Here is a 17,956-nt window from a genome sequence, read left to right as displayed (position 1 = left end):
TTGCATCCTTTTAGCAAGGAGGGTATCAGCATCTTCGAAATAATGTGACTCAGTACTAAAATTTCAAGAAATCACACTTGGATCCTCTTTTCCCAATAATGATCAAAAAATAGTACTGGAGGTGTGTGGATTTTTTTGCTTTCTGGGTTAGGATTTTTATTATCTCATACCACTGCTCCCATCCTGAAAGCTTCAATAATCTGAAGACATTAACATCAAACATGATGAATGTTATGCTTAAACGATTAAATATTTTATGTAACTGTCCCCTGTAAAATCTCAAATTATCTTGGTTTTTATTTATTGTATTATGGAACATATATCTTTCTTTATGAACATCTCTTAGAGAAGCAAAGAGAGAACTACCCAGATGGAAGTTTCCATGAGAGAACAAAAGAATTATTTTTTCCCAAATCAGAATCTTCCACATAGTATGAAACTTTGACAAATTTGTACTGGAATCCTGTCCCATTTCTTGCCTCTTTACCCAGAAATTGAAGCCAGCTGGCTCTAGAGTCTGGCAGCCTGGAAACAAGCTGGCTTAGGACCTGCAGAGGCTTGGCTTCTAAATTCCCACTTCTTAAGCAAGTAAAGTCCTACTTCTTTATTATCAAGACTAAACTCTGTCTTAAAAAAAAAAAAAAAAAATTAGGACATGTCTAAAAGATCTGTTCCAATTGCATATGAAAAACAGATTTTCACATTTTTGCAACTGAGTCGGTTTCTATCTGAATAGCTAAAGATGTGTCCTTGTCTGCCCTGTGCCAGTAGGGTGTGACAAATGAAAAGAAGTCTTTAACAACAGGAAAAATGTCTGGAAGTACAATAAACAATGCCAGTGTGGAGGGCATAGAAAGAAAACAGGAGCTGTAAATGTACCACTTTTTGGTATGTGTTGTTCTGAGTCTGGAGCTATGCGTGCACATTCAGCAAAAAGCACTTGACACCTCTTCTATCCAAAAGGCACACAAATCTGGCTACACAGATTGAGACATTAACTTTATATTTTTCATTTGTATAGGAAGGAAAGCTATATCTGAAACCTGCACAGGACATTCTATGCTTTAAACATTAATTCACAATGCCACATTGAGATTTTTTTGGCTTGGGACAAATGGCCTTTGCTCTTGGCCTATTTTAAGGCACTGGTCAAACAGGAACCCCAGCTTTGCTGCAGAGGGATAGACACAAGCTCTGCCAATTGGAGAATCAGCAGAAGCTAAAACTGCAGAATCACATATTTTTTAATTGATTTGAGAATTTTATACTTAAATAACTGTTTTTTAGAACACCATGAAATTCACAACAGCCAAGGCAACAGCAGCATAGCAACAGACGTTGTTACTCAGAATAGAATCATAGGAATGATTCTGACAACTCCATCCTTTCCATGCCAGGCATACGGATGCACACAAGAACAGTCCACAGAAGACATGCACGCTTCCAAGTCTTGCCAGGGCTCAAGTTTTAGACTAAGAGCACCAGAATCAAGAATGCTGTTATCCCAAATACAATGCAGCAATCCCTGCATCACAAAACATGCTAGGGTTCCCTAACAAAAGAATTTTTAACATCTCAGCACAGTGCTAAAAGCCAAAAAGGTTCACTGTGCTATGCCTCAAAGGACACCAGTGGCACAGGTCTCCCAATGCCTGTACTGCCCTATGCAGTGGGTGAAATACATTATTATTCTTTGGATAAAACTAAGAAATGTTTAAGGGCATAAGCACTGAGCTAGAGTCTCTCTAGTCCAAGATGGCACACCCCTCCTCATTAAAAGGCTTTACCAATTTATCTTCAGGTTGTATCATTACAACACCTACATAATGGAGGAAAAATTGTTTTGTGAACATCCTTCAACACTACATAAGGTATATCCCAGACCAAAGCTGAGGACAGACTAGCAGTGCTCATGCCACATACTCTTCCTTGGAATGCTCACAAAAGAAGGAGGAGAGGCCTCAGCTGTACACAGTCTCTGACTGTGCCAGTGTAACAAGACCCAGAGCAGGACTGCTTGCTGGAACATCATGAGGATATGTGGCATCTCCAAGTTAAATTGCAACAGAAGCTCATGCCAAGTAACCTTTTCCAAGTATCAATTGTCCACAGGTCAGATCACAGGTGCATATAAATGACTCTCCTAGAAATCTTGCTCTCTGCTACAAAGGACCAACCTACCACAGGAATATGAAGCTCCAAATTTAATGGAAGTTGCATTTTCATTCCTACTGGAAGGAAGTTCTAGAGTTTCACTTTTTTAATAACTTCTGATCCATTGGCATCCATTTGTTTTTACATTATCATTGTCTATGAGCAGAACTATCTTACTTCCTCTTTTTTCTAAATCTAAAATAGCAAGTGTAACACAATAAAGACTGGGAGAAGTTACAAAATAAAATACTTTTCATTTTCTCTAGCAGGGAAATATTTTCACTGCTTTTTTCAATCTAATAATCCTTTTCTGTACTCATTCTAATTTCTGGAGCCTTAATCCAAAAATGTGTGCTCTGGGAGTTAAGCTGCCTGTGATACAAAGCTTAACTCTGAAATGGCACAGCCCTGTATTTTTGGCTCAGATTTTTGAGAATTTTTTTTAAGTTGTAAGAAACCTGTGACAAAGTACAAAGAGCCATTTGAGATAAGAACAGGAGGAAAAAAAGAAGCTATGATGGTTGAGATAAAGGCAGTAAGCAGCCTGAAAATTCAAGAGCAAAAACATTGACCTGAAAAGGTACAGAACTGTATGAAATGAAATCAGGGAGTCAGCAGACAGAAATTCAGCAAGACTGATGATGAGCCAATTCCAAGGAGAAATGGATCCTTTTATGAGGAGTACTGAGCATTCTGGTGCTCAGCCTAGCATCTTGCCTGTCCCAACCTCACTCCTCTTTTCACTTGTCTGTGTTCTGCTTGCAGACACTCTCTGTGCACAGCAAAGGATGCCTGAACAAAATGACCCAGGAAAGAAGGGTTAACAGGTGGACACAATTCCTGTGCTCTCAAAACACATTTACCAATACTGCACTCAAGGTCTTGCCAGGGTCTTAGAATCTTTATTTCTAGAAAGTACTTGATACAAATATTAGCTTCAACTACCAAACAGAACAAAGAGTGTTGAGAAGTAACTGAAGTAGTTTACAGGTTTAGTTTAGAAGTAACTAAGGCCTGTAAACCTTAGTATCGAAATGTGTTCCCTAAAACATTAAATATCTGAACATTAACTCTAGTTAAAAAATGTATATCTTGCTTCCTATTTCAAAAAATGTAATAGCTTTTAGATTTAATAATGCATTACTCAAAGACAAAAGTATTTCATTAAAACCTTCTGCATAGAAGTCTAAATAGAAATATCACAAAGTCATTCAGTCATGTACACATCACAACTTTGTGAATAAGGTAGGCATTACAAAAACTAGTACTTTCAAAAACAATCTGAAAAGCTTTTGAATTTTTTTAATTGATATATCAATCATTCTTGACAGAAATATTATAATCTTCTGTGAGTTAAAATAAATCTATACCACAAATCAGCATTTCTAGGAATGAAGACAACTGAAAGCATTCATCAAAGTCCTTGCCTTTCTGAGATCTAAATTTATTCAAGGCAATAAAAAGCCTATTATTTGGACTTGAGTTGAAGCACTTAGTGCTCTATTTCAGGAAAATATTCAATTTTAACTCTGTACTAATTGTTAATTATGCTAATTGGTCACTGTACATTTAAGGAAAGTCATGAAAAGCAATGCAGTCATATGTATTTTTTTCTACAGCCTTATCAGGACATTTAATTTTTAATTCTCTTTTTCTTGCTCTTGATCTAAGCCTGACAGTGCTAGGAAGAGGAAGGCAGAGCAGAGAGTGGACCTGACTATACACAACATATTTATCTCAAGAGTAAGAACAAACTGTGCATTGCTTTAAATTCCACAGACACAGCAAATACCCAGCAGGAGTTGAGCTGGCAGCTTGTCATACAGGCCAGCAGTACTCCAAGAATATGACGATAATACTGCAAGCTTTTGGGGGGAAATGTAAGAAATGGAAGGTGGTTTTATTACAGAGGAATGATAAGGTTAGTACCAAGCATGAAAACAGGAGAGCTGGAGAGAGAGATGAAATACAAGACTCAAGTGGATGAAACTATAGGTACCCTTTATACTAAGAAATTTCAGGTCTTTGGCTACATGAGCAGGATTTTCAGAAGATAAGTTGATTACATAATACCCAACATTACATTTCTTCCTTCTTCACTAGTGCAGTGCAGGGGCTACCCCTCTTCCCAACCTCTACCCCTACGCCTTTTTCTTATTGCTTTCCCCATGTAATTCCTACACACTTTGACTTATGGTAGTTGTCAGAATTTTAATTCTTCTTTCCCAATTTCCTCCCCTAAGCGACAGTGCAAGATTTTAAACATTTTAAGCTAGCTTCTTTCTGGATTGGAAATGTCTCGGACCCTGCAGAGTCGGAATAGTCTGTGAAGATGCTGCCCCATTCAGCTTAAAAATAACTATGGGCCAGCCAGCACATTTTATTTCTCTTGAAGGCATTCAGATCAAATGCAGTTTTTATCAGGAGATACATGTCTGCAGTACCCTGGAGAAAACTCAGGTTCCTCTGGAACCCACCCACACTGTCACATATCAAGCTGTGTGCTCCACTAATGATAACTTGCCTGCATATGTGTTGGCCTTGCTCAAGAGATCTGTGCATGCATGCATGTCAGCAAAAGCACGAATCCCCAGGCAGTTGATAGGATGAAGCTGAGATTCCAAAAATTCACAGCAAGTCCTCTTCACATCCTGCAGTTGCAAGAGACCAGCTGCTGGGAGCAGTACCTGAAAGGAGAAGCCAGAGCTGGTTAATGTCCCAATTTAATTCTGATGTTATACAAGAGTATTGTCAATATTAAGAAAGCAAAATAAACCATTAAAAAAACAAGATCAAAACAAAGAGGAAGATTTCAGCATTATGTAACTGGAGAAGTTAAAGCTCGGCATAAGCATGATTTTACCTCCCTACAGATAGCATTTAGAATAACAAGCAACATCTCTACCATTGTGTTCACTGGGGAACTCGCTCCACAAACTGTAACTTGCGCTTTATTTAAACTCTTCCGAATATTCATTCACAAGTTCCCTTCTTGCATTTCACAATTACATCTCATTTTCAAGCCTTCAGTGTTGGATATTTTTAAATTAACGTTTTCTAGACCATGATAGAATATGTAAATCTTATTTGCATGCAAGAACTGGACACTGTACCATTTTTTTGTTACCATCAAAAATTAGCATCTTTATGCAAGAGATTCCAGTAAGGACAGAATTCAGACTTCCCCAGAAGTCTGTGACCATCTTGGAAGAATAATAATTCAAGATTGTCTGGCAATCAATATAGACAGGAAAAATAAAGGATCACACATTTAACAAGAGTTTGGTTTGAATATTAACTGTTAATGAAAGAGAAATAAAGAAAAGTCACAAACGTGATTGCACTCAGATACACAGTCTATTGCTAAGCAAAATACTTAAAAATTAGTTTAAATCTTAGATAATTCTTCAAAATATTTAGTAAGTCTAACAAAGTAAGTGGAAAAGATGTAATAAGCATAAAAGTCAGTGTGTCACAATTCCAAACAACTTTAGTAATCTTAAAGGTTATTAATTACAAGGGTGAAAGAGTACAGTGAAACAGTTTTATTTTAGCATATGTTTATGTAATTTTTAAGATAATATCACTAATACAATTTATATTACCAGAACACAGTATGATTAGTTATAATAGTGAATAGATAAATTCATTTGATAGTTAATTCTATGATAAGATATAAACATTAACTTACAGAGCAAAAATCAATGCCAGAAATCTACTATGAGTATTTATTTACACAGCTTGCCCCAATGAAGCAAACATTTCATACCTGATCACAAATTCAGTAACTAATTCAAGGACAGTCCTGGATAATTTTAGGCACATTATCAGTATAGTTGAGCAAATAATTCTGAGAACAATCCTTGACTGCATAAATGGATCCAGTAGAAAAATTTGTAAAACCATCATCAAATCAGAATACAAAATGGAAATGTGAAATTTAAGAATGGTATGGAGAAAATAATTTAATACTTGTAATCACAGTTACCCTGACATACTTATATGAACAGTAAAGGAATGTTACAAGGACCAGATTACTCTTCATTATGGGAAATTATATTTCAATAGAGATTTCAATACCTTTTATTTATCAGGAAACAAAACATTCAAGTCTAAATGTATTTTACCTTCTGCTGCTAAAAAGGAAAAGAGAAGCAAAGTGCATCAAATTTATCTGGTTGAATTACACATTGGGCTTTGGTTACTAGGCAACAAGAGCTGTGATAACATCTAGCTATTTTCATTTGTACCTATAGAAGTGTTGGTCTGAAAGCCATAACAACCTGCATTCAAAAATACAGTTCCATCACAGTCAGATTTACTCTGCTGAAGCCAGGGACAACTAAAGAGGGAAAAAATACCAAAACAACCGAAACTCCTCACAAATCCATCAGGAAAAAAAAGAAAAGGAAAAAAAAAAAAGGACTACATTAAAACTGCAGTATAGATTAAGTTTAACTGCTACTGACTCTAAACTGGTCAGTTATAGCTCAGATCGGTTCCAAAAATAGCCAGTAGAGGGTATCATAACTTTCCTTTAAAGATCAAAAATACTGTAATGCGCATACTGCTTTGTACTGCAAGAAATGCAGAGGTGAAAAAAAATCTCCGATTTCTTGAAAATATGTTCTATGAAAATATATTCTCAACATGGTTATTTTTTATAATCAAAGAAAACTGAACAGATTATTACTACCGATGGCAATAAGAAATTAGGTATTCTCTTTCTTTGTGTCAAAATTGTGGTGATGAATCTCAGAATGACTGTTAGATTTCCTAGAGCAAACGCTTTAACCCTTACGAGCCTGTGAAGACTCTTCCCTGGTTATTTCCTTTTGGTTCTCCCTGTAGTGACATGCCTATTCCCAAAGCTCTGTGCACCCATCATGCCAAATACATCTTTCCAACCCCACTGAGAAAAAAATGACTGTGACCAGGTTCAAGTATTTGTTTTAAAATCCACCTGCAATGTCACCTGCATAGTCAGGAGGAATCTACTTAAGGCCTGGAACTTGGGTCCATGTTTTCATTGGAGTAGATTCAAGCCCTTCACAACTCAACTAGATCATCAATCTGTAAATGAGGCTGCTGCCCTCTCTCGTAGCCCTGCAGGTACCCACCAGGAGTATGTCAGGGGCTGAGGGTACTAATGATACCTGAAGCTTTTCTCCCTCCTGTTTTTTTGTTTTTTATGACTCTGTACATCTTTGTGCAGCTGGACACATTCACCTTACATGACTGAAACCTGTGTTGAGTTTGGAAGTGAGGAGCAGCTGGAACAGGCAGGCACCTCTCCAGGCCCACCAGCTCACCAGGAATACATTTACAACAGTGCCAAAGAGATACAGCCTGCCTGAGTGATGAACAAACCTCTACAAGGAAAGAAGGGTCAGAGGAGATGGGCACAGGTGATGAACTCGAGGAAGAATTACAAGAATGAGCATCTAGTGGCATAAAGTCAAATTTATCTCCACATAAAGGGGACTGAAGGGTGACTTGTCCTTTAAGTATATGGCTGGACCAGTAAGTCATCAGGTTATGCAAACAGCCTTTTGTAAAATAATTACTAGCAGGTAAGGTCTCCCCCAGCTAGTCAGGCCAGCAGGGGGAGAAGTATATATGTGACACGGCTCGGTCCCACAAAAAGTGTAAAACCAAAAAAGCAACAGGAGGAGCTCTCAAGAGAGCCATAGGCTTGAGAGGGCTTTAGCCCACATATTCCTTCCTGGTGAATGGGAGATGCCCACCATCCTGACAGTGGGCAGATGTAGATCAGTAATGGGAATCGCTTTGGCATAGTGATCCAAATGTATATTTCAAGTGCTGTGTCATGCTTGTGTTGTGAATTCAGCATATTGCAGTATGTCTCTACTAAATCAAAACATAACACTATGTAGTACCAAGTATCTTCAAAACAGTAAATTTCATGGCAATGATTAAATGCCCCTCAAGCACTATCCAGAAGAAGCTGGTCAGAGCAGCTGCCCTGGAGTGCCTCCATACCAGACAAGGGTGTTCATCCCACCTGAGGGCTGCTGGATGACCTGACAGGCACAGCCCCTTGATTGGAACACACAAGGTTTTAGTGGCTGACCTGCTAGTTGAGAATGGGGGAAGAAGTCCAGTGGAAGGAGCCACCAGGATGATCAGAGGGCTGGAGCATGTGATATTACAAGGAAAAGCTAAGAAAACTGAGTTCATGCAGCCATAAAAGAAAAAAAGGGAGATCTTATTACAGTCCACAGCTACTTAATGTGAGGGTAGAGAAGAGCGAACCAGACTGTTCTTGAAGATGCATAGCCATAGGACAAGGAAAAGTATGAACATAGGAAAATCTGATCTGAAAAAAAAGAAGTTAGGCTGCTTTTTCTGTTTTGTGTTGTGTTTTGTTGGGTATTTTTTAAGTGAAGTTGGTTAAGCCCCAGAACAGGTTGTCCCAGCCAGCTGCAGAATCTCCATTCCTGGGAGATATTAAAAATTCAGGGAACAGGCCTCTCAACATGCTTTTAAAAAAGCTCAATAAAAAGTAAAATTTAAATTTATTAAAGTTTTCTGCCTGTTAATTTAAGTCAATTTGATCCAGTAATTTTATATCCATCCAAGCTGTCCTCTTTGCATTCCTTTTTGTACCGTGAGGTTCTCCTAGACAGACCATATTGTTATACCTGACATATGAAGACGCTTAAGACAATATTTTCTTCTCAACTGCTTTCAAATTTCTTGTAATCGTCTTAAAATTTCTGCTGGAGTATTTGTCCAAATTCAAATTGATACCTACCAGAATCATATTAAGATCAGTATCATGTCAATAGGAAAATAGTGACAGACCATTTTGCAGGTTTTGAAACAAGATCCCACAACATAAACAAACGCAAAATTTCTCAGAACACTGAAGCACTTTTCAAGCAAATAAGCCAATAAAAATCAGAGCAGTGTATGCCAAGAGAATTGAATAATGTGCTGTCTAAAATAGAAAAATTCCGTACTTTATTGCATGGAGAGGAAAGAAAACAAATCTGAGACATTAGGAAAGATACTAATCAAAGAAAGCAGATGCACGAGAATCCAAACACTACAATACAACATAGAGGCTCACAGAAGAGCAAGTTACATCCTTGCTAAATAAGATATTGCATATTTTCAATTACAATATTAAAATGAAATAAATTTTAGGGAACGGTAGTTATGTTAATGCCTGTAATAAAGAAATCTTGAGGGGATAGATTAAGGTTTAACATTTATTTTTAAGTTTTAAATAACCATTTCAGCAAACTAAGCTCCTTCATTTGCTGTTTACATTATCATAGCACGGGGAAGAAGGAAATTAACATAGTGGTTAAATATAACCCAAATGATCTTATTTTTTTATTCTCATCTACATGCATCTGTGCCATAATTAAAACTGTGGTTTGTAACTGAAGTGTAATCTAAGTTCTCGTGAAATCATTCAGCACAGCATTGAAATTATGCTATTTAGGAGTATGCATACAAAACCACTAAAATAGACACAAATATTTTAAGGCATCTGTGGGATAAAATGTGGAACTTTCAACTTTAGAAAATTCAGCCCTGCTTGAATTTCTGTATGAACAACATATGCATGTTAAGCACGGTGTTCCAGTGTCAAAATACAAAAATAAGAGGCTGCACTGGAATTAAAGATGTGCATGAGCTGCAAGTTTAGAACATGATGTCATGCAGCTTATGAAGTATACCTTCTGGATATCTCAACATCCTCAAGGCTATTGCACAATAAAGACATGGATGTATTAATTTTTCCTTTAGCTTAATGAGCCCCACACAAATAAAAATCAGGTGCAGGAGGCAGTTTCATAGTGTCACAGAAAGGAATTAGATCAAGAAGCGTCCTATTCCTTCACATTCCCCTTGTACTAGATGCAAATTGGTAGAGCACCACTTCAGTAGAAAATGGCTGAATAATCATGAAAATGTAGTATTTTAAATTATTGACATGATCTAAAAAATACTAAGCAGCTCCCAGCTTGGAAATCAGTGTGACAGATTTAAATGGAGGATAAGGAAAAAGTAAGTGTTTTACACATCTGCTTTTTAACTTGCATCATAATCTGTACTTAAGAGTCCACTTCAGTTAATGACATGCAATTGATAGGAAGTAACCAATTTGCTCTAAAAGCAGCTTTTGAAGAGACAGCACCTTAGAAGATTAGTCTTTTATTAATATTAATTATTAATAAAAACATTAGGTACAGAGGTGGGTTTTCTGTTCTTTTCTTGGGGTTTTTTGAAAGGGGTACTTGTGGAAGTTTTGGGAGGGATTTGGGATGCAGTTAGTGGTTGCTGAAATGCAGAAATAAGATTCATGAAGCAAATGAAATTACAGAAGAGTCACTTATTTAAGTAATACACTATAATGAGTGATATCCATCTAGTCTACAGGGGAGAACCATGCAGTCTTCCTTGGCTTCAGGGTTCTCCTACATCTTCTCTACCAGAACAGTGCCTTAACCACCGCATGAAAGTGTATTTTGGCATAAGCTTTCACACAAGAGAGACAGATTGATTTCCTAGTCTGATGGTTATTTTTGTTAAGTCAGAAGCTTAGCCTTTCATATCCTTTTCTTCTCTTAAAACATACTGGCAATAGAAATGAAACCTTCTCTCACTTGGAGTAAAACATCACAAACCTAAAATAATTTTAGTTAAAGTTTTAGATTTTTCTTTCAGTGAAAAAAATTGTAGACATTTTGATTTTATAGGAACAAAGCTCTTGATTTCAAGTCTGGCCACTGAATTTAAGTATGTGTATAGTAAGTAATCTAAAATGAAAGCTCAGAATCCTTCATCATACTTCAATTAATTCAGTGTTTAGAAGATTACACAGCTGCATAAAAACACCATCATATTTTCTTAGGGACAGCATAATTTAAACAAGACTAACTTGAGTCTGAACAAAGCTACTTCTGATATTGTGTCATTCAGGAACTGGACAATTTGTTCTTTAATTACAGCACCAGGAGTGCTACGCAGTCAAATCATATACAGAGCTACCCTGCAAAAGGATTAGAAGAAGCTGAAAAGATTAAGTAGGCAGGATAACATAACTCACACTGCATGGTCTGCTTTCTTCCTATTAGGGCTGACCCACATAAAGAATCACTGCATCAGCTGCTGCTCGGAGCTTTCAGGGAGCTTCTGCCAAGGCACTGAACTGCAGCAACTCAGCCTCCAGCACCACAGCACCCTCAGCTCACACCCCAGTGACACCCACCGTCACTTCGGGTGTACCAAAGATTGCTACGATAGAGACGTTTTCAAAGGACTGCCTAAAACTGAAGATGGAAAGGGTTGACAAAAAACTAAAAATGTTAATTTGCTGTTTCCTAGAGTATACAAAAAACCTTTGAAGAGGCAGGGAGAGGGGAAGGAAGGAATTGTTGGTTTGCTGGGGGTTTTTGTACATTACAGACTGACTTGTGACAAACAAGGTTTGTTCTGCTAATATAACTGAGCATTTTCTGGCAATTTAAAAGAGAGGGTTGGAAAGGCCATTTGCAAAATCCTAAACCTGGGCAAGAAACAAACAGCAACATAACTGGGATAGTAGATTGTGAACATTTGCTTGCTCTATTATTTCATTCTCTGGTACAGAAGCTATATACTACCAAGTCTTAAAGTAATACAAAACCAAGAACTAAGGACAACAGAAATAGCATGAAGTAGAAATTATTTCTGTGCATGGTGCTTGTCTTCAATACAAAAATTATGTCAAGATTAACATCTAATATGCAGTAAATGGTCCTTCAGTGGACTCAAAACACATTTGATTACTTCAAGCTTTTACCATAATTATGTTTTTGTAGTTTATTAAGATAATCTTTTACTTATCATTCAGTTTCCTACAACAGACCATAATTATATTCTAGAAATGTCACAGAGGATTTCCTCGAAAAAAAAGCATTAGGCTTAGTGACAAATTTCATAAATGCTTTAATCTAGATGTTGTGCTTTAAAAATTCAGGTATGTGGAGCCCAAATTCCCAAAGTAAATAGCATCTACAGCTTCCCATTTGATTTTTCTTTGCGGATGCACATTTAGTCCATACATTTAATGATTTAAAGCACAACCAATATCAAGAAAACAGAAACATTTTCAAGGAAGCCTTTATGTAGCTTTTATCTGACATGTTTCAGCATGTCGTGAGCCTACCTGCAAGTAAGAGAGGTCAACCATGGAGTCTCTTTAAGTGACTTAATGTACTCATAATAAGCACCTTGAATTTTACAGGGAGGTGGATGAGCACACATGCATTCATTTAAGCAAATGACCTCTGCACTTTAAGTTGGCACGGGCTACTTTTCAGGTTTTGCCACAGGTAGCTTTATGGTCATATAAAGATGGTCATGGATGCCTACAGTAAAAGTCATAGCTCAGACAAAAGTAGCTGCTTTCATCCAAGCTGACTAGAAGCATCTCTAGCACTGCCTAGCAGTATGATGATTTTAAAGACTCAGAAGTCATACAAACTTTTAGTCTGAGAAGGCAGTTTATACACCTCCATTATTAATGTTTAGCTAAAGGGCAATCACATCTGAGCAAGGCAAGATGAAGGCATCAGGTTTTTGAATCACAAAATTTGTGATGTCAGTACTAATTACTTCTGATCTACCCAATGGTCATAATATCTGATACTCTTGCTTTTTTCCTTTTTTTTTCCCTTTTTTTTAAAAATCACAGAATGGCCTGGGTTGAAAGGGACCTTTAAGATCACCTAGTTCCAACTCGCCTGCTATAGGCAGGGACACCTTCTATTAGACCCAGTTGCACACAGGCCCGTCCAACCCAGCCTTAAACACTTTCAGGGATGGGGCAGCCACAAATTCTCTGGAATTTCAAGTCTATTCAAGTCTAAATTCTCTGGAATTTCAAGTCTATTCAAGTCTATTCAAGTCTGTACATTCTTTTAGGCCACACCTTAGAGCTTCTTGCTGTAATTCTGCTCAATGGAATCCCAAACTCAGGTGGATAAAACGAAAAGTTAAAAATATCTTCCAAGCTAGTCTAGAACTTCACAGTTTTCCAGAGGAATGTTTATATAATAGGTAAAATCCAGGCCTTCTAAAAAGAAAACCCAACACTTCTCCCTAGTCAACTGCACATGAAAAAAGAGAAATCTCAGTTTCCTTCTACAGAAGGAAATGGCAACATTTTTGCCTTTGTTAGAACAATTTGGTCTAGCTGTGCTACAACCAGCTAAGGATCTCCTCCACTCTGGATAACACTGGAAGCAATTTTGGCATCTGGTTTGAGATAGAATCTGTTATGTCCTCCATCCTTTCCCAGCATGTGGTTAAACCCAGTATTTACTGAAATGAAGCTTCACAGCACTGCTCTGCTTCCACCAGCACCATCCCTTCCCCTGTCTTCCCCTCTTCTGAAGAAAAGGGGAAAAGGAAACCTAGGATGGAGACGATTAGAACAAGTCAACTCAACCCAGATCTGGACCTCATATGGTCTCACCTAACTACGGAGGTAAACCTTAAGAGATGAAAATACCTGCTTTGAAACACTATCTAATCTTTGCTTTGCCAATGCTATCTAATGGTAACAGGTTCCAGGTTTCCAGGGTTCACAGGTAATTATTTTCAAACCAAACAGCACAGCTAGAAAGCAGCACTGCTCACCTTGGGCATCGTAGGCAGCTGCACTCATGCATTTTGCAGCAATGTTCTATTCATTTATGCACTCACCTTAAACATACTAACAACTCCATGGATGCACATACGTGTTTTTGTGCGCTTCTCTTTAGGTATTGTAAAGAAAAGCTTGTTATCTTTCAGCATAAATTAGTAACTCACCCTTTTACCCTTTACAAGTGTACGTAGAGTCTTTGAAACAAATAGACACCGGAAGAAAAATAAGAGTCGTATTTTAGTCAATTCACAGTCAACCTAGAAAAGGCCTGAATTCCCTTCCTCTCCCAAATGACAGCTTTTCCATGCCTTTAATGGAAGCCTTTCCCCAAAGCATGCTATTCCTGTCATATTTAAGGCCATCCAACAGTGTTCCAGGTGATAATGCAGATTTCTACAATGACATACCGATACTGCTGTGCCATTTTTTATGCTCGGTTTTAAAGACGTTATTTTATAATAGCAGCTTTTCTAAGGTGACTTCAGTATGTTATTCTATACTAGGAAAAGTTGTTAATGTAAAACACAGCAATATGTAGGAGTAATTCAAGTTTTTTCTCTCCGTGCATTACTTTACACTTTCCAACATTAATTTTGGTCTGTGATCATGATAGCCTGACATCTAGCTTAGCTAGAAAGCAGTGAGATTTTCTATTTTTGTCTGATCTTGAAAAAATACTTAAACCAGTTCATCACCTACATATTTTGCTACCTGCTTTCCAAAACTAAAGGAAATGGGTCCTTTGGAAGCCTGTGACACATTACAATCACTTTGATACAGCAGAACCCAACTATTTATTCCTATTTGTTCCTTTCCTCCATAGGGATTTTTGATCTATATATTGCTCATCATGTGACAATTTAGGAGGGACTACAACTAACTTGACTTTCAAAAGCCTTTGATATGGTTATTTCTGGACCACTCTAAGAATTACAGGAGGTTTTTAGTAGCTATGCACAACTCATAAATACAATTCTGAAACATATGAGAAATTTGAACTTCACTTATCTCACCTGCCATTAACAAAAACCAAATCCTTGATAAAATGTCTCTATGAAGTCTCTATAATGCCCAGGATCACTAATGACATTGCGGTGATTTACTAAAACATGACCTGAAATTCCAAGGACTAGCCAGCTACAAAACATAACATTTTGATAGTCTCAGCCACCTCACTTCAAAAGTTTCTCTTCTGTGGGTACACAAGGAGTAGTTTTACAAATACATCTATAAAATCCTGTTTGCTCTAGTGATTGGATGTTTTTATTCATTTGCTTTTGCACCTCATCTTTTGACCCTCTCTCTAAGCCTATCCTTGATAAATAAGAGGATGCACCTTGCACAGTCTGTTGGAGTAACTGGGACTTTCTACCTTAATTAGTTTTTGGCACCTTTCTTGTGCATGGCTCTGACAGCCCACACGCTCTCCTAAATCACTCATTTAAGAAACAATATGCAGGAAATGAATAGATGTTATATTTAGAGCTGAAGTGCTGAGTAAAAGTGTTTTATTCTTTTTATCATTTAAATTAAACATGCCTGTTTAAATCCCTCGGTGACTTCCCATTCACCTCCCACAGTAATCAGAATCACATGCTTCTGAAGTGCAGGATTACAGATCAGTATCTCTTCTGTAACACACTCCTGCCTCAACCCCACTTCTCTCTCACCCCATCACCTCCTCCAAGAGTTTCTGATTCATTCCTTGGCTCTTGCTTAGACCATGCTGACATAGCCAAGCTACAAGCCTCTTCACCGCCTTTGCCCAAAAGTCTCTTCCAAATAAGCAGAAACAAGTGGTTTCATAAACCTCAACCCACATTCTCCCTCCCACAAAAAAAAAAAAAAAAAAAAAAAAAAAAAAAAAACCAAAAAACCAGAACACCCAAACATCTTCTGAAGGTACAGAGATTTTGAGACAGGGGAAATCTGTGACTCAGTCCACAAGACAACAGTCTCTCTCTGGAAAAAGTATGACTCTCTGCCTCCTACACACACTGGCACTTGATAGTCCAAGACAGTCTTTTACAGTCTTGGGACAATTTTAATCCACTCCTCATACCTTTTGATCCACATTTGAGATTAATTTTCTCTCTGGTGCTCATTCTCAGTTCTATTTCTCCCTTATGCATTTCTCTTTGGCACCTACAAGCCGGTGTACAACAGCTCAAATGTCCATTCAGGTTCATTTTTTCATTCATACAATGCTCATACCCTTCTGCCTACTCAATTTTCTTTATGAAAAAAGTTCTTGGATCCCCATTCAGATGGCCAAAAAAAAAAATTTAAAAAGCATCATTTGGAGGACAGAGAGAAATAGTAGTAAGATATCTGCAGAAGGGAAAGAAAAAAAGGAACATACAAATGTGAATACCTCAGGAGAGAGTATATGCCATATCTGTGCAACATCTGCTTCTCCTGGTTCTAGTGGTCCTGCCACCATTTTTCCCTCTGCCTTAACCACAGCTACAGCTGTACAGACACAGTAATTGCTTTCTCTGCAAACTCCTTTTGCTACTTACCTCGTGAACTTCACCATCCTGTATAATCCGGGGGAGGACATGGGAAAGAATTTATCCCTAAATGAAGTAGTATGAATTGTATTTATTCAGTTTGTCTTAACAATACAAAAGACATTGAATAGACATGCCCAAGAGACTCTTTAGGAAGACAGCCCAGCTCAAGAGAGCATCGAGACCCCAGGCAAGTGCTTCTGGCTGCCCTGCTCTGCGGGGCTGGCAGTGTGCCCTGTACACGTGTGGTTGTGCATGCACCTACTGCCAAGGCATGCTCAGCCTCACTGCCAGGCAGCAGCTTGGAGAGACACAGCTGCAGCCACCTAGATGTTATCAGGCTACCAGTTTCAGCAACCCTTAATGCTTTCCTCACGCTGAGCATACAGTGTGATTTCCTCCCGTCACATACCACCAAGCAAGCCAGATCAGAAACGGAAATCCTCTAAGAAAGCATCAAACATCTATGAAATAAGCATGAGGCTTTGAAACACATCTTCAGCCACATCAAAAAAACCAGTTCCTCAGTTAAAAACAAACATAGGGGAGTGACAATATAGCAACTGTAGCGATTCTGCAATGCACATAATAATGTGCTCCCAAAAAACAGGCAGTTCTACTTTGCACATATAGAATAGCTAATATCACAAAATATATATTATGAAAAAAACAGAGAAAAATACAATTTAAATGCATTTTTAAATTGTCATAGAAAAAAAATATTAAATTTTCCAGCAAAGCTGTTTGCTTAGTATTTTGGTCAGCAGCTCTTAGGTGAAGCTTATTCATTTAAAGTGCAAATTAATGAAGCTTATATTTGTAATAAAATATGCCTGTAAAGAAATCACGCTCCACTTTTGCCTTCCCTCCTACACTCATTCTTCTGACAAGCAGGCACATATAAGCAAATGAAGAATGCCTACTAGGATTATTTCAGTGGAAAAAATGAGATCATTTACTGTTGCCTGACATGTCTTACAATGCATATAAATTAAAGGAGTGTGCCGCTGTCTCTCCTCCAGCTATGCCACATATTAGTAGTGCCCTCATATTATTAAAATCCTCAAAGCTGTTGTCATAAATACAAAAATAGGGCAAAAGGAGGTAACCAGATGGTTGCGTGAAGCCTTAAGTATAAAATACATTCAATAGCAAAACCCAGTGGTAGTCTTTCAGCACACAACCAAAGAGCACACTATAAGGCTGTTTAGTCCAGCATTAAGTTCTTGCCCAGTAAGACCTAAACATGTTTCTATGAATAGGGTTTGTAATGAAACTCATGTCAGCTTGGATTTAAGTATCTCTCTGCAGTGTCAGCAAGCCCCTCTAATATTATTAGAACTGTTCTGTCATAAAAGAATAAAAGTGAAAGTTTGGATTACCATGTAGTTTCAACACACATCAGAATTTAAAAACATCAGTTAATCCTGTTTTAATCATAAACTCATTAGGATGAGCAGTTTCATAAAGCATTTTAACCAGAATGAGTTTGAATACAACTTCAGTCTTTGCCGAAGCTTTCATAATTTAGTATCTATGCCACAGCAGCCAAAATGGAGATGAGCAGAAAGGCCAAAGGCTTGTTTATTTTTAAGGCTCTATAAGATGATCCAAT

General features: G+C 37.6%; 1 protein-coding gene across 4 annotated transcripts in view; it reads right to left on the bottom strand.

Moving 5' to 3' along the window:
• Positions 1 to 17,956, bottom strand: part of KLHL2 (kelch like family member 2) — a 54,152-nt gene that overhangs the window by 15,031 nt on the left and 21,165 nt on the right. For 3 of the 4 annotated variants that reach the window (XM_064417608.1, XM_064417607.1, XM_064417609.1), the window contains exon 5: positions 4,679 to 4,841. In XM_064417608.1, coding sequence (XP_064273678.1) covers positions 4,679 to 4,841 — 163 coding nt within the window. Of the gene's footprint in view, positions 1 to 4,678; positions 4,842 to 11,242; positions 11,261 to 17,956 lie in introns of those variants that run through there. The other variant, XM_064417610.1, reaches the window with a different exon arrangement.

Source organism: Passer domesticus, chromosome 4, assembly GCF_036417665.1.
Source record: "Passer domesticus isolate bPasDom1 chromosome 4, bPasDom1.hap1, whole genome shotgun sequence".
Lineage (NCBI taxonomy): Eukaryota > Metazoa > Chordata > Aves > Passeriformes > Passeridae > Passer > Passer domesticus.
Note: the sequence above shows the minus strand (reverse complement) of the source record. Positions and strands in the feature narration are given on the sequence as shown.